We start from the raw sequence: 24,824 nt of genomic DNA on the forward strand, positions 1-24,824 counted from the left end.
CTGCCCCCGCTCCAGGGCCTGAACCAATCAGCAGCAGGACAGCACCCAATCCAGCTCTTATGGGTTGCCCTGTGGCAGGTGAGGAAGGGGAAGCATTTACAGATAGAAAAATATTGTCCTTAGAAAGGTCAATACCAGAATCCTGCTAGCACTTAGCTCTCTGCACAGAATTAACAACTGAAAATACTGGGACACACTTTCTCAGGGTGAGGGAAGGTCCTGCCTTCCCTCACAAAAGGCTTCTCATTGTATGAATATGAAATATCCTTTGCTGAAGTAAACAGTAATCTATAGAAAATATTTAGTATACAATGTTTCCACTTAATGTGAGTTGTGTCTCACAACTGTAACTCCAGTTTCAGGGGACCAGTCATCCTCTTGTCCTCTCTCCCCTCCTCCCCATCTCCTCCCTCTCCCTCTTCTCCTCTCCTCATTCCCTCCTCCTCGGCTCTCTCACTCACACACCATTAGACTTAATAAATATTATTTTTAAAACTCCAGTATCTCTGGCTTGCCTTGTTTTTTTGTTCTGTGTTTTACACAGGGTCTCATGTGGCCCGAGGTGGCTTCAAACTCTGTAGTACAGGCTATGTGAGCTGCGTTTGTCTAACATAAATAACCACTGTGTTTAAGGTTGGGCGTAGAGGTTCATACCCGTTACCATGGCACCGAATATCTAACGCAGCTTTCCACCTGTGAGTAGGATGACCTTTTCACAGCGGTCGCCCACGAACATTCAGAAACACGGATATTCGCATCAAGAGTTAGAACATTAGTGAAATTAACGACGAAGTTAATTTTATGGTCGGCGGGTCACCACCACATGAGGAGCTGTAAAGGGTCACAGCCTCAGGAAGGTTGAGAACCACTGCTTTAAAGCATTGAGAACATGAAGCCTCTGGGACAGACCGAGATCCTGTCTCAAACAACAGTCAAAAACAAGCAAAACCTGGCTCATCAAGTCTTTTTGTTTGGGGTTTTGTTTGGTTGGTTTTAGGGGCAGGGTTTCTCTGTGTGGCCAGGGTCCTGGAACTCACTCTGTAGACCAGGCTGGCCTCGAACTCAGAGATCCACGTGTTTCTGCCTCCTGTGTTCTGAGATGTGCCCAAACACAGTCATCCTAAAGGTGTGTGTGTGCCAGTCACCTTTTTCTGCTTCGTTTTTGGTCTTTTGTCCCCCAGCATCCCTCCCTCGTGAGCTGAGGACCCAAACTTGGGGCCTTGAGCCAAAGCCCAGACTCCTGAGCAGCCAGTCTTAAGGGCACCACAGCACCACCTTCTGGTGGACTTCGGCTAAGAACGCGTTCTGCTTCCGCGGACGGCCTGAATGTGGTGAACAGAAAGGAGTAACGCCGTGCTGCGGAGTTTGTGACCCCTGGAAGAAGGCCACAGACTCAATCCAATTAGAGTTAAAAGGTTTACTGACTACCTGCCGGCAGGACGGAACAGTCGCTGAGCCAAATCTGAGGCTGCCATGAAGGAGGGGGTTGCGGAAGGCCTTTTAAAAGGGAAAACTTTCAATACCTAAGTAAGCCGAGTAAAAACTGTCTCTTCCGCCAAGTTAAGTGATTAAGGCAACTCCGTACAATCTTTAGATATCCGAGTAATCAAGTTACAGAACAACAACAACAAAAGCAGTTACACTTTTGGGTGGGGGTCACTGAGGGTTATCGCTGTTACCGTAGAGGTTGCCTAGGATGTCATCCCGTGCCCGCATCTGCTCCGGTTTCTCTCCCCTTCCCTCCTCTCTGACTTTATCTCCCCCCTCCCAGCCCCCATGCTCCTCTTTCTCTTCTCCTATGCTCTCCCATGTCTCTGTCTATCTCTGTCTCTTTCTCTCTCTACCTTTATGGCCAACTCAGGCCCGAACTCCCCTCCCTTTTCCTTCCCCCAAATAAATCTCTCTTACCAGATCTGTTGACCGCATGGTATTTTAAAATACATCCTAACGATCAGGCACTTATCTTCCGGGGACTGGAGTCAGAGACAACCTGCTGGTGGGTACCAAGATGGATGCCTAGCACAAACGGGGCTTCTTTAGCCAGAAAAGCTGGACAGCGATTCCGAGACATGTAGCCGTCTGGTCCTTGACTCAAAAACCAAAACGACATCCCCAGCCTCCCACTGTAAGAAGGCTGTCTCCTTGCTGAAGAGCTTCATGTGGGGATCAGCTATGGCTTCCCTCACGCAGAGCCCCAAGCAGTGGTGAGGAGAGAGAGGGGAGAAAACAGCAGAGACCTAAGGTGGGCCCTTGACACACAGACATACAGCGAGCCACGAGCCACGCAAACCAGGGGGACGTGAGTCTGACCACCCACTGCGCTTGCCATTCAGGAGAAACATCCCAGCCCTTCCCCACCACCTGCTGGCTCTCCCTCTCCCCTCTTCACACCCCCTACACACACACACACACACACACACTCCCACACATTCCCCACCTGACATAGGCACGCACAAAATCCTCCTGTGCTCTGGGGGAACGGTGACAGCTGGCGGCTTCTGTCCCCAAGGAAGGAGGTCCTACTTCGTGACGTTTGTCTAGAGCCCCACTCGACCGCCCTTGGCCTTGGGTTAAATTCACTTTGCGAAGCACCGAGAACCTGGAGGGGGTGGGATGGGGTGGGGTGCGGAGGTGTTGGGGGACCCACGCGGGGCCGTGACCTTAAACCACCCGCACCCGTTATTCTCTGGGACCTGTAGTTCAACCGGAGGGTCTAACGCCGCGGTGGCTTATGGGAAGGGCAAGCCAGCGCCTCGACTTCTCCTTTACACTCGCCACAGTGTCTGCTTTAAGCAGGCTCCGGAGAACTCCTCCGGGGCAGGGGCTTCGCATGAGGGTCCCAGGAGGTCCGGAAAAGGCATCTAAAAAGCAGGATCTGGATTCCACCTACGTCTCGCGAGCGAGATCCCTCTCAGCTGTGTGAGCGATTTGGTCCTTAGGACCAGTGCCCTGGACTAGAGCTTGCCCCCCGCCCCTTTTCCCGCGAGGCGGGGTTTCTCTCTGCAGTTTTGGCGTCCTAGAACTCGCTCTGTAGACCAGGCTGGCCTTGACTCACAGAGACCCGCCTGCCTCTGCCTCCTGAGGGCTGGGATTACGCGCATGCTAGCCCAGGCCCGGCTAATGCAGCATATTTAAATTAGCGGCTCCCAATTGTAAGCAGAATAAGTGTTCCGGTGAAGAGAGGATGCTCTTTGCTCCAGGGGCCTGGAACTGCACGTCGGGGAAGCTCCGAACTCGGCATCAAGAGCGCAGAGCCGGCTGTGTACTTCGATGAGAACGCGCTCCGCGATGGCCTCTGGGAAATGTAGTCCTGGGCTGGGTCATTGGCTCCGGTCCCGGCCGCGCTCCTGTTACTGCAGTAAAGATCTCCGTCCCACCGCAACACCGTAAAAGCTTCAGAGGATTCCAGCCATGGGTCCTTGAGAAGCTCTCCCTTTAGAAGTCTCCTCGTGCTTCCTTTCTCTCTTTCAAACATTCTCTACTTGCAATCTCGGACATGAAAACTCACCCGAGGAGTCTGGGGGCAGCACTGCCTTCTGGGAAATGTAGTCCACTATAAAAGCGCAGCCACATGGCGGAAGTGGCTGGAAAGAGGTTGTTCCGGATCATCTCAGTGCCCTACCCGACCTAACCGGGTGCTGTCCCTGTTGATACTCGCTGGTCCTCGGAGTTCGCAACCTCGGGGATCGCACTTTATACTTTTGAGGTGAGTCTGCCCCACGTTCTAGGCGCTTTTGGTATGGAGCCCTGAGGCCTGCGTTTGCTGGTCGCTGGCTGTCCTGACTTGCTGCCTCTAGAGGACCCACCCGGTTTCCGGGATGGCGCTGGAGGTTTACGAGGTTTCCTTCGCAGGGACTACGGCGGGGCGAGTGTGACTGCGTGGGCGAAAGGTTTTTGGAGGATGTGGATTGTACAGGAGGGTGAGAGAGAGCGAGAGCGTGCGCGGGGTCTTCGGAACGTAGTTACCGGGACTAGAGGAGGTAACTGCGCCAAGTGTGGGGGTCGGGGGTGGGCAGATACGTTTGCGCCTTCCTTTAAGTCAAGTTTACTTGAAAATTTGGAAAAAAGAAAGAAAGAAAGCTAGCTAGTAGAGATGATAGAGATTTCTGTGCGCAAGGTAGATTAGTTTACCAATCAGCGCGACTTTAATGTAGTCAGCAGCTAGGGACAGTAACCCACATTTCTAATTTCAGCACTCTTGCTGCGAAACTGGAAGACAGTGAGTTTGAGGACAACCATGGGTCCATAGTGAGTCCCAGGCTGTCTTGGGCTACATAGTGAAATCCCGTCTCAGAAATGTACGAGTGTATAGAAATTATATTTGAAAGACCTTACTGTGGGACACGCTCAGAGTAGGCGCTTAGTGTCTCTTTTTTTTCCCCCCCAGCTTTTCGAGACTTTTTTTTTTTTTTTCTGTGTAGCCTTGGCTGTCCTGACTTGCTTTGTAGACCAGGCTGGCCTCGAACTCAGAGACCCGCCTGCCTTTGCCTCCCCAAGTTGCTGGGATTACAGTATGTTGCACCTAGCCAGGCTGAGTTTAGTCTTGTTTAGGGAAAACTCTCAGTGGATCTGTAAGTCCCTGTTGGCTACCATTAGGGAAGTCAGAATTTGGAGTTCCTGATTCAGGGTGCGCAACTTGAGGTTCTAAAAATAAGACATTCTCAGCCCCAGGCCTTTTGACAGGAGACACACACAGTGAGCACACTGGGTCTCTGTTCCCCACCCTCTCCAGCTTATAGTTACGAACCACTCATCAGTGTGGTGGATTTAGATGGCTGGGCCTTTTTGAAGGTAATTACATGGGATTAGTGCCCTGGCTCCAGGGAGCTGCCTCCCCTCCCCAGGTCCAGGGCCTCCTCCATCTGTGGACTTGGAAACCAGTGTTCATTAGACCAAACCTGTCAGTGTTTTCTCTGCCTCCACAGCTGAGAAATGAGTTTGTCGTCTCAGCCCCTGAGGCGCTGGTGTTCTGTTATAGCAGCTTAAGTGGACCAATACGGTGCCTGAGCCGTTCCTGCAGAAATCATTTGAAGTTCCTGAAATGTGCTCTGCTTTTTTGTTTTTTATGGTTTCCAGAGAGTTCAGGTTCCTCTTTTTTATTTGCATGAAGTGGAGGAGTCCACGGGACAGCTTCTCTCATGACATGGGGAGCATGCGTTCCACTGTCCCAGTAAAAGAGTGTGTGGGGTGACATGGGGTTGGGGTGATTAATAATGGGGTGAGAGGTTGGGATGGAAGTGAGGTTCGGGATGTTGCAGATTATTGAGCCCCTCGATGATGGTAATGCCAAAAAGTGACCAGCTTGGAGACTTGCTTTGATTTTTGGACAGAATTTCGTATGTTTTTGTTGTTGCTGCTGCTGCTGCTGGGCTGAGCCTGAGTCTTCCAGGGAGAGTTTCTGTTACCGAGCCCGTGGGCAGTCTTGCACGTGGAGGGGGATATCCTGTCAGAAAGAGTCTCCAGGAGCAGGGAGTCCCTTGTGGTTCCTTTGGGAACTCTGGGAAGAAAACCGTCCAAGTCTCCTGAAAGATCCTAGTGATGGTGGAAATAGAAACTCTGCTTGCCGGGGCTGGGCAGATGGCTCAGTGGTTAGAGCACTGGCCACGCTCCCAGAGAGTCTGTGTTCAAGTCCCAGCACCCACATGCTACTCACAGCCATCCATAACTCCAGTTACCGGGGAATCCAGTTCCTCTTCTGACCTCTTGGCACTAGGCTGCATGCTACGCAGGTAAAACACCCATAAGTGTAAAATAAATAAATCATTAAGAAAACAATTCTGAGCATAAACTTCTAAAATCAAAGGAGCCGGCATGGTGGCACACACATTTCATTCTAGCACTTGGGAGGCAGAGGCAAGCAAATCACTGAGTGGGAGAGCAAACCCATCTACTTAATGAGACCTCATCTTTAACAAAAGAAAAGAAAAAAACTATGTTCATAAGTGGAGTTTTCTATGCATGCTTACAGATGAATGGCAGGTTTGTCCCTGGTGACATCCTGAGACATTAGGGTTCTACCCTTGTGATAAGGGATATGAGAAAGGCACATTCTTACCCTATTCATGAGGTAGGAAGGAAACTTCCTGGGTGGGTAACGGGCTTTACAGAAGACTGTAGGAGTAAGAGTCTGTCATCGTCCTATGAATGTTTCTCTAGCATTTCACTCACAGTTGTGCTTTTGTTGTTGTTTAAGAGAGTCTCACTGTGTAGCCTTGGCTAGCCTGGAACTCTGTGTGTATGTACCAGGCTAGCCTTGAACTCACAGAGATCTCCCAAGGATCTCTCCCAGGAGATCTGACAAGGATTGAGGGCCACAGACTTTTTTACCCCACCATGAATAGAAAATGTAAGTCAGCATTGGTCTGTATACAGACTGAGGCACGAGAGCAGGTTTGAGGATGTTTGACCTAGTTTCTCCTAATTTCATCTTCCTTCTCCAGTTCTGCAGTTTTCCCAAAGTGCCCAGAAGAGCAGAGAAGCATGGCTATTGTGGATGTCAACACTGTGTTCAAGGTGAGGTGAAATTTCTTCCGTCAGTTGTCCCCTGGTTGCTGATTCCCGAAGTGGGGTTGTAACCGCGTTGTCATGGTAACCATGTACCAGGTTTGCCAGCATGATTCTACTTTCTTCAGCATGTGTGAACTATAGGAGACTGTATGCTTTTTTTCATCCAAGCAGGTCATGTAAGGAATCCCAATATCTGTATATTCATGACTTGACTTTATCTTTCTGTTCCGAAATTTCCTTATCTGAAAGTGGAGGAAGCATTAACGCTTACTTTAGATTAGTTTTGACTAAAGTGATAGGTGTGAGGTGATTAGCAAATGCTGGCACATAAAATACACCAAATGAGAGATTATGATTGTAGCGTGTACTTGGTCTTCTATGACTCAGGAAAAAGGGAAGAATAACATTCAGGACTGCCACAAATTCAAGACCATCTCAGGGCACCTAGTAAGTTCCAAGCTCACCACACAGGATCCCATCTTAAAAATTTAAAAAAAAAAAAAAAAAAAAAAAAAAAAATCCACAAAAGAAAATGTTGGTGTACTGGCAAATAAAGGAAAATGCTTTAGCTTTTAAATTTGCAGGTCTTCATATTTTTATTTTGTTTAATCATTTAATTGGACAGCCTTAATACATAGTCAGCAGATCACTCTGGCCTTGAATCCATAGAGATCTGCCTGTTTCTGCCTCCCCAACGATTTGGGTTAAAACCAGAATGTTTATTAACTTTTCCTTAGTCTCATGTAACTCAGGCTACTTTGAACTTGGTTTAGAGCCAGGGATAAACTTGAACTGATGACCTTTCTGCTCTGACCTCGTTTATTGGCTGCACATCTGTTGACATCCCTCCCCCAGAACAGAGATAATTTATTCCTTGCTTTTTCTTCATTATTTCCATTAAAAACCCATTGTCTTTTTTCATTCTGCTTAATAACTTCCTGCTTAGAAAACCAAAAATAAATCTTTCAAAAGGTTATTATTTTAAATTATGTTCATGTGTGTGAGTCTGTCTGTGGTTATGTACTCCTGAGTCACAGGTGTGTGGAGAGAGCAGGGTTCACACCCCTGAAGCCAGAGCAACAGGCCAGTGTGGCTCACCTGACAGGATGCTGGGAATCGAACTCAGATCCTGAGGAAGAGAGGTGCATCCTCTTAACCTCTCAGGCATCTCTCCAGCCCTCACATGTTGTTTTTAGTTTGTTTTGTTTTCTTTTTGTTAAATATGGTCTCTACCTAACCCTGGCTGGCCTGAAACCCCTGTAATCCAGGCTAGACTCCAGCCACCATCACTTTATAAAAAGTGTATTTTTAGGCAATATTTATATTGTCTTTGATATCTAAGTTTATAAAAGTATATTTAGGCAGTTTATAAAAATGTATTTAGGCTGGATGGTGGGTATTTCTCTGTAGTCCTGGCTGTCCTTGGAACTCACTCTGTAGACCAGGCTGGCCTCCAACGCAGAGATCTGCGGCCTCTGCCTCCTGAGTGCTGCATTAAAAGGCGTGGCTTACTTGGTTTTGTTTCCGTTGTTTTGGTCTCTTGAGTGTTAAGAATATCTCTTAAGCTCTTTTGCTGGTGGGGGTGGGGCCAGTGTTGGAACTAGGGTTTTACTCTGTAACCCTGACCAACCTAGAACTCTTTTTGTAGCTCAGGTAAGGCCTCCAACTCATGGCAATCCTTCTGCCTCAGCTTCCTGAGTCCTGGGATTTATGGGTGTTTTGTTTTGTTTTGCTTTGTTTTCCTCAGCATGAGAACAGTTATTAAATGGCAGGAGAGGAGGGAGAAGTGTGAAGGTTTTCACTCACCATGAGCTTGGAGGAGCTTCAGGTGCTGGCCCTTCTGGGTTAGGCCCTGGTGTGTGGAGCCCTGCTGAGGGTCAGTCGCCAGAGGTCCCCAGCTGGCTGACCTCCCTGAGTGCTTTCATCAGTGGGTGCCACACGTGAGCCTCGTAGGCTGCAGCCTGGAAGTGGCCGGCTGCAGCCAGGACTTGTATTTGGAATGGCTTGTGGCTTTCGGACGGGAAAGCTGACTGTCTTCCCTTCCCCAGTGGTCCAGCTTGGTGTTGCACACGATGACCCTTCTGTTTGATTGAAGCGGGGGTTAAAGTGGAAGGCAACGTCACTCACTCTCCTGAAATCTCGGGCAGGCCTGTTTGCACTGGGCTTCACTGTGCCCATGACTGATCAGTTGAGGCCTGACTCCTCAAGGCAAGGGCAGGTCACAGGGCCCGTGCAGTGGTCCAGCAGAGCACCCTAAGGCCAGCAGCAGGGTAGGCTCCGGGTTCCCCAAGTTGCCCTGGGAAGGTTCCCAGAGCAGGAGGTCTGGGGTAAGCCCCAGGGCAGTTGGGCCAGGGTGGGCACTAGGAGGAGCCTGTCCAGGTAGGCCCCAGGAGAGGAAGTCCCCGGCTGGTTCCCCCACGCAGCTGGCCAGCTAAGGCGTCATTAAGCGGGAAACTATCTGCTGATTTCCCCGTGGCTGTGCTCAGCTCGCCGCTGCAGTGGCTGTTACACGGGTGCCTTTTGTTTCCCTGCCTAAGTCGTCTCTGTCATAGTCTTCTGACCTCAGCATACAGGCCACGGCACACACGTACAGGGTTGTAAAAATTAAAATAGAGAGAGAGAGAGAGAGGGTGATCTTGAGTGGTCCGAATCCCTGCCCGCACAGGTTCGCTAGTGACCCAAGTGTGGGGGACAGATGCGAGGAGGCAGGGGATCGGCTTCACCCTGCTGCTCTCAGCGGGCCCAGGGCTGCTTCTCTGCTGGTGTCTTCTGCGCTCTGCGACCGTGGTCGTGCCACTGCTATTTGTGTGTCCCTATTTTAATCATAACCAAAACGCCGATGCTTCCATCTGAGCATGTCAAGCTCCAAAAGCAGGCGGCCTCCGCAACAAATGGCCTCCTCCTTCCTCTTGGGCGGCTGATACGGGTACACGGAGACAATTCTATTCTCTCGATGTAAGCCCCGAGGGCTTCAGTGTAGCGCCGGGTGCCTTTACCCTCAGCTGCAGCTCCTCAGCTGTGGATCTGGGTTTGTTGGTGTTTGTTTTAGTTGAGGCTGAGTGTCATTCTGTAGAGCAGGATGATCTGGAACTTAAAGCCCATGTAGGCAAGCCCAAAACAGGAGTGCTAGCTCCCAAATATTGACACAGACACTTTTTCTTAATGATTAAAGTTTTACCTTAGCCTCGGCCTGTTCTCCAGCTAGCTCTTAACTTAAACTAACCCTTTTATGTTAATCTGCTTTCTGCCACCATGGCTGTTATCTTTTTCCAGTCCTGGCACTTGTCTCTTCTGTTTCCAGCTGACAACCCTTCCTGCACCTGGTTCTCTCCCAGAGTTCCTATCCCTGCCAGAAGTCCTGCCTCCTTTTCCTGGTCTTTGCTATTGGCCATTCAGCTTTTTTAGTAAACCAATTAGAAGTTGTTGGAGTGAGTATTTACAAAATACAATGCAACCATAAAAATAACAGTACAAGTTCCTGGCCTGTCCTCAGCTCTCTGCTGGTATAGAAACCAGCCTGTGAATAATACAGTGCACAAAACAGTCACCCCAACACAAGGCGTTAGGACACTTTTTAAACTAGTGATCGTGGGGGAGGGCCCAGCCCATGGTGGGTGGGGCCATCTCTGCGCTGGTGGTTCTGAGTTCTATAAGAAAGCAGGCTGAGCAAGGGGTGGGGAGCAAGCCAGTGAGCAGCAGTTCCTGCCTCTGGCTTCCAGCCCTGTTTTGTGTTCCTGCCCTCACTTCCCTCAGAGATGGAGTTACCTGTAAGCAGAGGGGAATACACGCTCTCCTCCCCTAGTTGCTTTTGGTCGTACTGTTTCCTCGCAGTGGTATGTAAAGTGACTGGCTCTTCTAGAACAGTAACCGGCTCTCTTAACTCCCTGCCAGCCCTCCTCCCAGTTTCCAGCCCAGCCCCTTCAAATGTTTCTCCCAACATTCCTCCCTCAGGTCCCCACAGCCTGCTTAAACAGCCCTTTCCCAAAACCAGCAGCTCCAAACTGCCACAGCTGTTCTAGCCCAGCTGCTCAGCCCGGCTTCTCCTGGCTCAGCTGTCTCCTAACAATATCTTCTGCCCCAACTGCCATCTCTTCTCACTCTGCTAGCCCCCCTCTCTCAGCCTCTGCTGGCTTTTGTTGTTGTTTTTTGTTTTGTTTGAGACAGGGTTTCTCTGTGTAGCCTTGGCTGTCCCGGGCTCACTTTGTAGACCAGGCTGGCCTCGAACTCCTAGCGTTCTGCCTGCTTCTGTCTCCTTGAGTGCTGGGATTAAAGACATGTGCCACCACACCTGGCTCCTCAGTTGACTTTTTTATATTCTATCCTGTTCCCAGAAATCCAGGAGGCAACCAGTACTGAAGGTCATAGGGTTAAGCAGTTCTAACAGCTAAGAATTCTTAAAGGGCCAGTTGACTAGCACATGGGGATCCTTTAAAGGACCAGACACACAAGCTAAATCATACTACAGTAATTTCAACTCTAACTAGCCTGAAGGCTAGCCCTGAGTTTGTAGCCGTCCCCCCAGTACTGGAGTAATGGGAGCGAGACCGGAGTGAGTCTGGTTGAACTGCGGGGTGGGGAAAGCACTAACCCTCACACTTGAGAATGTACTCTGAGAGAATGCAGATTAGGGAAGAGAAACTTGCCAAGGGCGAAGTCCAGACTCTCCATTTATTCATCTTGGTGGACGTCTGGAGACATGCTTAATTCTCCCAGCCCATGATATAAAAGAACATGTAGGAAGTATGGCCAACAAGGGACACTTGACCAGTGCCTTTTCATCCGGGCTTTCTGTTGGGAGTGCCTGCTGTGGTTGCAGCTCATTTTGACTTCTGCCTCATAGGGGTAAAACTGGGACCATCCAAGATCTCAGGCATGCAGTAAAGAAACACCTCACCAAGCAGGACATTTAAGGGCTCAGAAACGATTTCTCAGGAGCCCAAGGCCGGTTCTTTGAAATGTCGTTTCCCTGGTGCTGGGAGGGGACATGCTTTTTTCTAGAAAACCTTGAAAAAGGAGTCAACATTTGCATGAAATTATTTTCTTTATTATTGTGTGTGTTACTTTGTGCTTTTATTTCAGGAGTTGGTGGTTTTCAGGGATGTGACTGTGGAGTTCTGTAAGGAGGAGTGGGAGTGCCTGGGCCCTGATCAGAGGTCTTTATACAGAGATGTGATGCTGGAGAACTACAGCAACTTTGTGTCCCTCGGTAAGGTCATCTGGACGTCAGATTCAGAAAGTATTTTTCCTAAGAGCTGATGCAGATGGATATTAATGTTTAATATTGACTCATAAGATTATTAAATCAGTGGTTATATTTGACCCTCTATTATAGAAATGAAAGACTCAGACACCTGTTAGATTTTTAATATTCTTTTAACACTGGGGCTGGGCAGATCTTAACCCCCTAAGCTACCTTGTTATCTCCCAGCCACACATACCCTCCAAAATTCCCGTAAATGCTTGCAACTGCTCCATCTGGGCTGTTTCTCTCTACCATGCCAGCCCTCAGAGCAAGCTCCTCCCTGTCATGTGTGTCTAATTCATGCTAACCCGTGGCAACGTCCTTCCTCTTTCCTCCTTCCTCTCCTGTGCCTCTCTCTCTTTCTTATGGTCCTGCTGCCCTCCAAGCCCACAAACCTTAGCTCTGCCCACCTCTCTTTTGCAAAGCTCAGGTATAGGCAGTTTTATTGGCCAATCAGGGATAATTTGTAAGGCAAGGTTACATAGCATCACCTGGTGTTTGTGAGCATTTTCGTGAAGAACAATAAAGATCTCAGAGAAGAAGCTGCTGACACTTTAATAAATAGTAGCTCCATATCAGCCACAACAGATGTGATGTTAGAGAACTGTGGTGGCTTTGTGTCCCTGGGTCAGGTCGTCTATACGGCAGATTCAGAAAATATTTTTCCTAAGGGCTGGGGCTGAAGATCCATGGGAGAAGCCCTTAACTGCTGAGGCCTATCACCACCCCACAGCCCCACTTCACAGATGGTAGATAGCTGCCTTTAAAGCCCTTGATTCACTGTACATGTACTTTCTCAAGACACTTTTCTACTTATTTTACTTTCTATCAGTGATTACAGCAAGCAACAACTGTTTACTAAGGTGCTTGCTAAATGGCTTGCTTGCTTGTTTTTCTGTCTGTCTGTCTATTTACTTAAAATCACAATCCTATGAGGATCTGCAATTTGTTTTAGGTTAAGTTAATTCTATAGCAGATGTCTTTTGCTGTTCCTTGTTTCTGTATTTGTTTTTAATGTTCTCTGTTTTTGAGTAGGACTTGCTGTTCCTAAGCCATCAGTCATTTCACTGCTGGAGCAAGGCAAAGAACCCTGGGTAGTCGAGCAGACAGGATGGTATTCAGGTGAGTAAGGATGTTGGGAGCAGAGAGTGTGTTTTTGCTGAAGCCCAAAGTAGCCGTGGAGTGGTGGTTGGTGGTCTTCTCTGATGCAGCGCATGAAGACTGTGCCATGAGGCCAGTGTCTGGAAATCATCTGACAGAGGGAGAGCAGCTTGTTTGTTTTTTGTTTTTTGTTTTTTTTTTTTTTGTTTTGTTTTCAAATTTGGAGCATCTGACTGTGTGTGTGTGTGTGTGTGTGTGTGTGTGTGTGTGTGTGTGTGTGTATGCGAGGTTCCTCGTACCATGATGGTGGGTCCCCAGGATTAAATTCAGGTCTTCAGGCTTGACAGCAAACCCTAAGCTGCTGTGCCATCTCACTGGCCCTGTTGAGCCATTTTTGATGTTGTGCTTTATAAAAATTAAGCCATGGCAACAGTGGTACAAAGAGCTATTTGTGATGTCGTTTTCTTGATTGACTGTTTGGAGGAGTCTGGCTCTGGAAGCGGCTGGGGGATGGCTGTAAGTCTGCTGCTTGTAGGATTGTCATTTCTTTCTTATTCCTGATCTCCCTTGTGTTGCAGGGTATTTGATCCCAGTGGAAACCCCGAAGTTGGGAACCCCAAAAACCCTGTTTCTTGTTTGTTTGGTTTGTTGGTTGGTTTTGGGTTTGTTTTTTGAGACAGGGTTTCTGTGTGTAGCTGAGCCTGTTCTGGACTACCTCTGTAGACCAAGCTGGTCTTGAACTCACAGAGATCCACCTGCCTCTGCCTCCTGGGTGCTCCGATTAAAAGCATGTACCATTGCTGCCTGTCTCAGGGAGCATGTGACTCTTATTAATCTCAAGGTCATGGGTTTGTGCCCCCACACTGGACACCATTTCTCTTTTTTGTCAAAATAAAAGACTTTAACATCAATAAACTGTATCCTATCAGGTAAAAATTACATTCAAAATGTCTAGTCCATATGTAATTAGCAACCTTGAAGAAAGTATTCTACTATGTGTTCCATCTTGGTGAGTCCAAAGTTCTGGACCTAATTCACTCTGTATCAAAACTTGCATTAGCAATCAAAAACCTTTCTAGACCTAAAACATCTTCTTAAGTCCTACAGAACTTAAGCTTAATTGTAAGATCATAACTAGTTAGTCTTTAACCCCATTCAGAGACCTGAGAAGGAATAATATTATCTGAATAAGCAGAAAGTGCAGAGCAAGCGGCTTTCCAAAGCTGTAGAAATGACAGACTGCTGGCTGCCTGAGCCCGATTTCTCTGTAACGTGGGAGCATCGTCTTCAGCCTTTGGCTCAGAACAGCTGACAGACCTCGCTGCAAGGCAGGCATTGTGAAGGACTTGCCTACCCTGTTCTTGCGAAGCTCAGCAGTTGGCTTTCCTGCATCCCGTTTGTCCAGCATTCTGTCTGCAGTAGAAGCAAGGGCATTCCTTGCCCAGTGGCTAGCTTGCCACATCTCCAAAAGAATTTTTGACGCTCATCATCTTCCTCGAAGTCAAAAGGGGCTACTGCCAGGAGGCTGACACATCTCTTTGTCAAAAACTTCTCAAATTAATAAAACCTCATTAAATCCTAAATTATTATCTCTGAAGTTTCTGAAGACCATCTATCTAGCTCTAGTATATCTGAATTACTTATTTCCAGCTATATGCTGATTGGTTAACTTATAAAACACGTGGATTAATTAAACTAGTACCTAACGAAACCATTAGTTTGATTTACTGTTAGTTTGCAGTATTCTAAAGATTTATTTATTTATTATGTATATAGTGTTCTGCCTAAAGGCTAGAAGAAGGAATCAGATCTCATTACAGATGGTTGTGAGCCACCATGTGGGTGCTGGAAATTGAACTCAGGACCTCTGGAAGAGCAGTCAGTGCTCTTAACCTCTGAGCCATCTCTCCAGCCCAGTTTGCAGTATTCTAAACAGTTTGTGATAGTAGCTTTCAAAAGGACTGAAACTTCATGTTGCATTTTTTACATTTTTTATTTTTTAATTCACTTTACATCCTTGTTGTAGCCCCATCCCTCCTCTTCTCCCTCATATTGCACTAATAATTACATAGGTACATCAAAAAAAAAATAAATTAAAAAATAAAATAATTACATGGGTACAATACCTTAAAAAGAGTTGATAACATAGTATGCTGTAACCAAAATATAACCTTAATTTTGTATTAATTTACAAAGCTCTATAAAAGTAGATTCAATAATCTTCCCTTTTTTCTGTTGTTATATTTTTTCTGTACCCTTGTGCCTTTTGAGGCTGTGAGTTGTGATTGCCAAACAGGTGATTGTGATCTTTTATCATTGGAATAAATTTTGACAGTGTGGATTATCACAGAGTTTATTTTATCTGGTATTAATGTAAACATTCAAGGTTACCTATGCCATTTACTTTAAAAAATTGGGGGGGGGGTCCTCAAGGCAGGGTTTCTCTATGTAGCCCTGGCTGTCCTGGACTTGCTTTGTGGACCAGGCTGGCCACAAACTCACAGAGATCACCTACCTCTGCCCCTCAGAGTGCTGGGATTAAAGGCTTGTGCCATCATGCCTGGCTTACTTTTTAAGTTTTTATTCTGTTTTATGTGTGTGCGCCTGTGCTTTAGGTACATGCCATGAAGGTCAGAGGACGGTCTTCGGGAGTTAGTTCTGCTTTTCAGCTGTGGCATCTAGAAATTGAACTCAGATTGTCGGGTATTGCACAGCAAAGCCTCTTTATGTGTATGTGGTATATATGTGTTCCCGTTCACACGTGTGTGAGAGTGCCTGAGTAGGCCAGAGGTTAATGTCACAATCTTTGCTGACACTTTCTGCTTCTAGTCTTTCCTTGTGAGGTAGGGTCTCTCAATCCAGTACTAGCCTTCTTAGCCAGCTTGTCCTGGCAGACAGTTCCACTGTCTCTCTGCCTTCTGAGACTGGAATTGAAGGTGAGGCTCCATGCCTTCTGGGAGGTTCCCCAAGTTCTGGGGATCTGAAGTCTGGTTCGCTTGCCTCAGCAAGTGCTGTAAGATCTCTATCTGGGGCTGGAAGGATGACTCAGCAGCTACAAATACTGGCTTCTCTTCCAGAGGACACAGGCTCAATTCCCAGCACCCATATGGCAGCTCACAACCTCTGTAACTCCCATTCCAGGGAACCTAAGGCTGACTTCTGGCCTCTGCAGGCAGGTTGATCGCACATGGAACTCAGATGCACATGTAGGCAAAACACTGATACATATAAAAAAGTAAAATCTTTTAAAAGAAACTCATCATTTTGTTTCTAATGGTTCATGTCTTCTAGTGCTAAATATGTCCTTATTTTCTTTCAGATTTGCTGTCTGTAAACGAAACTAAAACTTTATCTCTAAAGAATGGCATCTTTGGAAAAGAATCATTAAAATGGAAAATAATAGAAAGAGTCGCTGATTCAGCTTGCCTTGAGGAGTCGTGTTTTGGAGATGGTTGGAAATGCAGGGGACTACTTGAGACTCAGCCGGAGTCTGCAGAGGAGTGTCTACAGGGAGTGACAGCCCCGCTGGAGAAGATGCCACCCAAATTCATCGAGCCTGTACCCATTGCTCTAGGTGAGATAGCTCATTCTGAAACAAAACCCTTTGAGCAGGAAGCGGGTGAAGCCATTATTCAACAGGTGAGAATTCCTACAGGTGACAAACTTACTGAGATGTACGAGAAAGCCTTTGTCTACTACACGGATCCAGAGAAGCGTCAGCAGGCTTTTGCTGCGGAGAAGTGTGGGGAGTTGAAGGAGTGCGGCAGGGGGTTCGAGTATGACTTCCAGCTCGCCCCGTATCAGATCAATAAGAAGCCCTACCAGTGTGAGATCTGTGGCAAGATCTTTGAGAAGCACGCTTACCTGGTTCAACACAACCGCTTCCACACGGGGGAGAAGCCCTGCGAGTGCAAGGAGTGCGGGAAGGCCTTCACCAACTGCTCCCTGCTGGTGCAGCACCAGAGGGTCCACACCGACGAGAAGCCCTACGAGTGCAAGCACTGCGGGAAGGCCTTCCTCTACTTCTCCACGTTTTTCCAGCATCAGAGGACGCACACCAACGAGAAGCCTTACGAGTGTCACAAATGTCAGAAGGCCTTCAACAAGAGCGCGAATCTCACCAGACACCAGCGGATCCACAGCGGGGAGAAGCCCTATGAGTGCAATCTGTGCGGAAAGACTTTCACGTGGGCTTCCAACCTCAACGACCACCAGAAGATCCACACCGGCGAGAAGCCCTATGAGTGTAACTACTGTGAGAAGGCCTTTCTCTGCCACTCGGCATTCATGAAACACTATAGAACTCACACCAACGAGAAGCCCTATGAGTGCCAGGAATGTATGAAGGCTTTTAGGCAGAAAGCACATCTCATCCAACACCAGAGAGTTCACACTGGTGAAAAGCCCTACGAATGTAAGGAATGTGGGAAGGCCTTTGCCTGTCCCTCGTACTTTAATAGACACCAGAGAATTCACACAGGGGAGAGGCCGTACGAGTGTAAGGAGTGTGGGAAGGCCTTCATCGACTGCAAGACTCTGATCCTGCACCAGAGGATCCACACGGGGGAGAAGCCCTTTCAGTGCCGGCAGTGCGGCAAGGCCTTCAGGCAGAGGTCCCACCTCACGCAGCACCAGCGCATCCACACGGGCGAGAAGCCCTACGAGTGCAAGGAGTGTGGGCAGGCCTTCACTCGGCTCCTGCAGGTGAAGAAGCACCAAAGAATCCACGCGGTGGGAGAAATCTTGTGTATTTGAATGCTGCCCTTTATTTATTGAACAGGCCCTACTCGGCGTCTTCTCGTACCTGCAGAAGATCAGTGTTAATAAGATCGGAAGGATGGGCAGTACCTTTATGTGTCCCTCAGCTCTCTAGACCTGCTGAGAGACGCCTTCGGGAGTGAGGTGTGCGGAACGACCTCTCCCTGTATTCAGCATGCAATTTATACCACGTCTAGGACAGGAAACCCTTGTTGTTCTCAGCTGCCCCTGATGGAATAAGACTTTGTAAGAGAGGAGGACCATCTGATGACTGTACCTTTTTTCTTTATAACCTATGGTTTATTGAGTACTAATTCACATAGGAAAAATTAAATTATGAATAGAAATACTAATTCTCTTACGAGTAAAAGGGTATTTAATTGTAGCTATAGAAAATACCACATTGAGAACAATGGCGAGGGCTTTGTTAGTGTAGAAGCAGCTCGCGCATCGCTCGTCCCCTGTGTTGTATTATGTTGACGTCAGCCCTGCTTCAGGTTGCTGCCTTTCAGCTGGTAGTATGGCTACTGTGAGGATTGAATGAATTCAGTAAAAGGGACCATCGCGTAGTCACTAGCAAGGAGGAATGATTAGGAAATACTAGGACTCATCTTCTTTAATAGCCTTTGTAACTCTTTTTGGAATGTTCATATGCAATTTGTCAATGACGTCGCCTGTCAGAGCTTATTCCATACCAAAGCTTTCGTAACGAGCTCAGGAGTGGGAATGATTGGAATGGAGCACAGGCAGATTTTCACTTCAACTTCAGTTGACTCAGAAAATTGACTCTAGCAGGACTGCATGAAGTCACTGATCGGTGCATTAGAGTGAAGATGAGCTCAGAGTCCTCCCTCCACGGCAGAAGCGGTGTGTTTGCAGGACAGTTGGATCTGCACAGGGTGTGAATTGGAACACACTTGTAATCTGTAACCGTCACAACAGGACTCTTGGATTCTGTGAAAAAGGCAGTGTGAAAGTATAGCTTGCTTCTGTGTGAAAGATAACAGCAGACCTGTCCTAAAACCTGATATGGCTCATTTAAATAAATGCTATAAAACATTCCATCAAGAAAGCAATAAATCTTAGAGTTGACAGCAGAAATATATATTATATACAATAATTGATCGATGAATTTAAAGAAAGTTCTTTTTAAAAAATAATAAAATGGGATCACTGGGCTTTAAAAGCTTTTTCCAAATCTTCTGATACATAGGCCAGAAGTCCCAGGTCCTAAGGAGACCTTTGAAGGACACAAATGTGACCGGCAGTGGTGCCGGGAACTGAAACATTCTAGGCAGAAGTGTGGTCAGGTGGTTGTTTTTGGTTTATTTTGAGACAGGGTCTCACAAGTTAGTGGCAATCCTCCTGCCTCGACCGCTTGCGTGCGGACATTAGAAGTGTGTGCCACCACACTGGCTTGAACTCAGAGCTCTGAGCCTGCTAGGCATGGTTTTGCCACTGAGCTACATCCCCAACCCTTTGTATTTTTCTGAGACAGGGTCTTGCCTAACTGCCTAGGCAGCCCTTGAACTCAGGAGCCCTCTCGAATAGCCGCCACACATCTCTGCCACCAAGTACAGCTAGAAAGTTTTACTGCTCTAAAATAATTTGTTCAGTGTTATATCAGTTAAGTTTGAAACGCTTAGAGTAAGTTTCGTGTGAATGTGTATAAATGGTTCTGATTGACTCGCAAACCTCTAGAAAGCTGGAATAAAGCCACTATACTCTTCAACAAAGTAGAAAATCGCGCTGTGGTACAGTAAAGGAAGGAGGCGGTGTAGTGTTCAACCAGGGAGCTAAGTCTTTGCTGGAGATAGGGCGTCATGTAACCCAGGCTAGCCTCAACCTCGTAATCTTGCTTTAGCTTCCCAAGTGCTGGTTTATCAGATAGGTACCAAGGAAATTTGAAACATTATCAACATAACGCCTTTGCCAATCCCTCCTTTTTATAAGGTTGAATAACCTTTTTACTGAGAAAAAAGTTAGAAATCTTAGAGTATATTGATTGGTGAACTCATGTAATCCCAGCACAGGGAAGGCCGATGCGGGAAAATTTGGGCTGTTCAAGCCCAAACTGGGCCAGATGAGACGGCAAGCAAAGGCAATGGACATAGAAGGAGCCAGTGGGAAACTGGCAGAATGGTGGGCGTGAATTGCATCAGTATCTCCAGAAGCTACTTGACTAGGCTGATTGCCATAGTTGAAGTTTTTTCCTTATTTAGACGAAATACTGGGTTGGTGTGGGACATCTGGAATCATCTCTTGGAAGGCAAGGATGAGATTGCTGTTGTTTCATAATAGCTTGGGATATTCTGAGCAATACCATCTCAGAGAGCGAGACACACAGAGAGAGAAAGAAAGGAAAGGAAAGAAAGCTACAGAAGGATTGAAATTGAATGAGGAGAAAGACCCATGCTGTTGAGATAGTAACCAAAGGAATCCCCCATGGAAGAGTTCAAGAAGAAATGACAAAAATTATTTATTAAAAAATTAGGGGAAAAGATGCAGTGTTCAATAGTTCATTGAAAGAATCAGAGTCGTTCATTTGTAACTAATAGCATGGCCTCCACAGATAACAAGCTAAAGCTTAATAAACTACAGAGAAGGCCAGCTCGGAGTTCAACATGCCTGTTAGCAAAATCAGGCTGGACCTCTTGAATTAATATCATTGAAAGGTCTAATGTGGACTCTTCCACATTTACAAAATATTCTCTTATATAAATGTTACTTTCTGTGTCTCGAATGTCAAGTCTATAAGTATCAGTCTGGTCAAATTATACATAATGCCTTCTTACTTACCTAGGCCTTAGTGAAACCTCTCTAGATATTTGGAAATACACTTTGAAATCATTTCAGAATAACCATTAGTTAAACTTAATGGAATTGAGGGGGAAATGATAGTTATGCATTTGTGGTGTGCACTGGACAGTGTTTTCCAGGAAACAAGTCAGTGAGGAATTCATCGAGATGAAGGAGAATTTTAAAAGGTAGAAGAAGAAATAGAGGCTAGGAACAGCAATTCGGGGGGAAGCAAAATTGATACAACATTTTAAACAGTTGACATATTCTGGGGTAGTGTCTTTAGCTATTAAGAAGGAGTTATTGAAGCTGGGCATAGTGGCTCAGATCTTCAGTCCTAGCCTTCGGGAGGCGGAGACGGGATGACCTCTGTGTTCCAAGCCATCCTGGCCTACAGAGCGAGACCCTGTCTGGGGAATCACATAGTTCTTAAGGCCTGCAGTGTAGCTCTAAGGACTGTAGGCCCTGGGCAGCCTGGGCTACATAATGAGGCTCCTTCCCCTCAACACTGAAACTAAATTTTACACATTATTGAAGAATGAGTCCTTTAGTGCTTTTCAGAGTAGAAAGTGGAATTTATTAGAAAATAAAGATTAACATCCTCATTCATAGTCCTTGTCTATGTACTGTTACTTTTTTTTTTTTTTGGCCTTCACCATAGTTAATTAAATCACATAGTTGATTAAATTACTGAGGTATGTAGAAGCCCTTTTATCCCTTGAAATATAGAATGAGGTGACGATCTTTGTACATATTAGCTTCTATACACAGATGTGAATTAAAGTTCATCCTTGGGGTGGATTTGCTGCCTCTGAGTGTATGTACATTTACAAAAGGCCTTGGTTCTTTAACATTGTGTAGTGCCCTTCTCTGAAATCTTTGCTGACACCTTTTTGTTTGTTAAAACTTTGATTTTGCTAGTCTGTTAAGTGAAAAGTGTTACGACAGTTTTGGTTTGCATTTCCTGCTGTATGTAATTTGTGTCTAATGCCATATTTTCCTATTTTCAAATATTACAGTTTCTGTGGAGCGTCTCAGTACCGTTTTCTGTTGAATGATTGTCTTCCTGATGGCTATCTAAGACTTACAGCCATTTAGGCTATAGTTACATCAGTTTTCTTTTTATGTTTGGCTTGGGTTTGTAAACCTAACCAGTTTGTGATTGGATGGCGTTAATGCGTGTAAATCATTTTTTCCATTCCAGTGTGTTTTCCAAAATCCCATGCTTTGCTGTCACGGCTTACGATTTAAAATGTAAATACTGGACTGTGCAGCTTTGGTTATGCCGAGCTAGGCAGGAGCAGTGTGTTACCTCTCACGGATGGTGACTTGATTGTCTCAACCATGGGTCCTGTCAGTTTTAAGCTAACTCATAAGCTGAGTTCCTGTATTTTGGGGCTTACTCCCCTCCTCTCTAAAATTTGTTTTTATTTTGAGTGAAGTCTTGCTGTTGAGCCTAGGTTGGCCCTCCTCTCCTGATCCTCCTGTCAGCTTCCCATGTGCTGGGATTATAGGGGCATGCCACCACATCCACTTGGACCTCTCTCTAGCTCACTGTTGCCCCTCACCCCTCCAGTCTCTTTTTAAGATTTAGTTTTAGCTGGGCATGGTGCACACACATTTAATCCCAGAACTCAGGAGGCAGAGGCAAATGGCTCTCTGTGAGTCTGAAGACAGCCTGGTCTACATAGAGTTCCAGGCCTGCCAGGGCTGCACAGTGAGACTATAGTTTGTGTGTGTGTGTGTGCACACATGTGTGTGTGTGTGTGTGTGCGCGCGCCTTGTGCATGTGAGTACAGGTGCTTTCTTTCAGAGACATATGTGGAGCCAGAGATATCAGCTGGCCTGTAACTGGAGTGGTTATAAGGCACAGGGGTGTTAGGAACCAGGAACTGGACTTGGGTCCTCCGCAGAAGCATGCTCTTCAGCACAGAGCCATCTCACCAGCCCCGCTTTTCTTCTGGAATGCGGCCTTGCTTTGTAGTCCTTGGGTCCTGTAACCTGTGGCCCTCCTCCTCCGTCTGCCTCCAGAGTGTTGTGATTACTGGTGTTTACCACCTCACCCATCTCGGATCTGTTTCTTGACTTTCGTGGCCTGATGCTCTCCCTGTCCCTTCTTGCATTATAATCAGTTGTTTAAAAGTCATTGCTTACACCAGGTGTGGATGTGCAAGCCTTGAATCCCAGCACTCAGGAGGCAGAGGCAGGTGGATCTTTCTGAGCTTGGGGCCAGCCTGATCTACACAGTGAGTTCCAGGAAAGCCAGGGCTACATAGTAAAAACCTGTCTCAAAAAAAAAAAAAAAAAAAGTCATTGTTTAATAAAATGTTTTGATACTTGTTAGACTACATAGCCAAGGATGGCCCCCATCTTTGATGGTCTTGAACTTGTCCCCCAGCTTAATGGCAGGCATGTACCCCCATGCCTGGTGGGTAAGTGGCTCAAAGTGTGTTACTGAACATAATAAATATTTGAAAACTGTTATGGTTTAAATTGTCCTCTTTGGGGGATTCGGGGCAATTTTCAATAAAGTGCTTGCCATCCAAGCCTGTGGACCTGGGTTCTGATCCCAGGACTCACATAAGATACCAAGGAGAGGCAGTATGCTTCGTGATGCCACTGTGGGGGACAGAAGAGAAGCAGAGATTGTAGGGCTTCAACAGCCAGCCAGTCTGGCTGACTCAGCAAGCTCCCGTCTCAGAAAACCAAGTGAGGAGTAATAGGCAGAGTAATAGCCTGTAGCCCAGGCTGCCCTTGAGCTAAATGATCCTCCTGTTTCATCCTCCTGAATGCTGAGGTTTCAGACATGGGCTATCACAACCAGCTTTAAGTTTTGTCCTTTGGAAATAGTAAATTTTATGTAATTTCTTATTCTAGAACTGAATAACCCTCAGGTCGTGCCCTCAGAATTCTCCGTGGAAGTGGGAAATACCTGGATGGGCATGATTGGCTTGTGGTTGGAGGAAAAACCCTAAAATGTGGTGCATTCTTGCCTGTCTTCATTGTACTGGTTAGTTTTAACTGTCAACTTGATGCTCTTAAGAGTCATCTGCCGGGAGAGTCTTACTGAGGTGTTATTTAGATCAGGTTGGCCTATGGGTATGTCTGGCAGATTGCTGTGATGGTTAATTGGTATAGAAGGACGCAGCCCACTGTGGGTGGCACCATTCCCTAGGTGGGGCACTAAACTATGTAAAAGTGAAGAAAGCTAGCAAGCAATAGTTCATGCATTTAGTCTCTGTTTTTGGGTGTGGATGTTAGGCTTTAGTTCCTGCCTTGAATCCCCCATAACAATGATGGACTGTAACCTGGAACTGGAAGCCAAATAAACCCTTTTCTCCCCTAAGTTGCTTTTTCTTGGGATATTTTATCACATCCCCTAAAGCCATGCATCATATTAAACTTTTACATTACCAAAGCAGATTCTATTTAATCCGTGGTATGTATAATAGGAAAGCTGAGTGTTGTGTCCCATTCATGAGCAACTTTCTAGATAGCATATTTTACCAGCTGTGTATTATCACAAGCTGTGAATAACACATATACTGAGTTGAAAAACCTGAGTCGGGTCAGTATTTCCCTGGTCCTAAGAAAGAAGAGCACACCACTGGCTAGGGATGGAGCTGTTAGTAGCTTGCTCGCTTAGGATGCACAAAACCCTGGGTTGATTTCCCCATCACTTCCTAAACCATGGAGTGGTGCACACCTGAACTCCCATCAACCTGGAGATGGGAGGCAAGAGGATCACAAAGGTGGGAAGTGAACTTTTGTGCCTGGAGGTTGTCACAAAGACGGGAACATAGCTCAGTGGCAGTGACTCTGTATGCCAACCTCCCCTAGCCTCAAGAGAAAAGGGTTGGTACGTGCCTATCTTAACTAGCCAGGATCCTGAAGCAGAATCCTCAGTGGAGGTAGAGGCAAGCCTGGGCAAAGACCCTGCCATCAGTTGAGAGATCAACAGCAAGTACACAGATCTTGTCGGCAGTTGAATCCAAATAGTGCCTTACATACTGTCAGTAATGTTTGGGGTTTGGGGGGCTTGCTTGCTTGCTTGCTTGTTTTGGTTTTTTTGTTTTTGTTTTTTGTTTGTTTGTTTTGTTTTGAGACAGACTCTCAAATCTGCCAGCAGGTATAGGCCTTGAACTTGCAATTCCTGCCTCAGCCTCTGCAGTCATTTGAAAGCCCACTCCTAGCGACCTAGTAACAGCCGTGGTTTGTCTGTTTTACCCCTTCAGGCAGCATGTTGCTTTGTATGTAGCCCAGGTTGGAACTCAGTAGCCCAGGCTGACCTCAGCTCACAATCTTTCTGCCTCAAACATCTCAAGTTGTACTTCGACCTGTACTTGTGTGCCGTGGCACATGCATAGACTCATACGCTCATATCCTGTGCAACATGAATACATATAGCTAATCAGAC

The 24,824-nt window shown here is 46.6% G+C and overlaps 1 protein-coding gene and 1 pseudogene across 2 annotated transcripts; one reads left to right on the plus strand and one right to left on the minus strand.

Moving 5' to 3' along the window:
* Positions 1–3,555: 3,555 nt before the first annotated feature.
* On the plus strand, positions 3,556–23,753 carry LOC110550711 (zinc finger protein 383-like). Of its 2 annotated transcripts, none has more exons than XM_021640761.2 (5): positions 3,556–3,706; positions 6,441–6,513; positions 11,587–11,713; positions 12,785–12,871; positions 16,170–23,753. In XM_021640761.2, exons 2-5 carry the CDS (start codon positions 6,481–6,483, stop codon positions 17,603–17,605), a joined length of 1,683 nt encoding a protein of 560 aa, XP_021496436.1. In that variant the 5' UTR covers positions 3,556–3,706; positions 6,441–6,480; the 3' UTR covers positions 17,606–23,753. The 2 variants fall into 2 exon arrangements, with proteins under 2 accessions (XP_021496436.1, XP_021496445.1); XM_021640770.2 differs by lacking the exon at positions 3,556–3,706 and adding an exon at positions 3,738–3,980.
* On the minus strand, positions 8,385–9,899 carry LOC110550609 (galectin-3-like; annotated as a pseudogene).
* Positions 23,754–24,824: the final 1,071 nt, after the last annotated feature.

This window comes from Meriones unguiculatus, chromosome 14 (assembly GCF_030254825.1).
Source record: "Meriones unguiculatus strain TT.TT164.6M chromosome 14, Bangor_MerUng_6.1, whole genome shotgun sequence".
Classification (NCBI taxonomy): domain Eukaryota; kingdom Metazoa; phylum Chordata; class Mammalia; order Rodentia; family Muridae; genus Meriones; species Meriones unguiculatus.

Bases quoted from the DNA above. Each gene is read 5' to 3' on its own strand.
- LOC110550711 (XM_021640761.2), top strand. From the start codon at position 6,481: ATGGCTATTGTGGATGTCAACACTGTGTTCAAG. The intron at 11,714-12,784 runs GTAAGGTCATCT...GTTTTTGAGTAG, and splicing joins CAGCAACTTTGTGTCCCTCG to GACTTGCTGTTCCTAAGCCA. The intron at 12,872-16,169 runs GTGAGTAAGGAT...ATTTTCTTTCAG, and splicing joins GCAGACAGGATGGTATTCAG to ATTTGCTGTCTGTAAACGAA.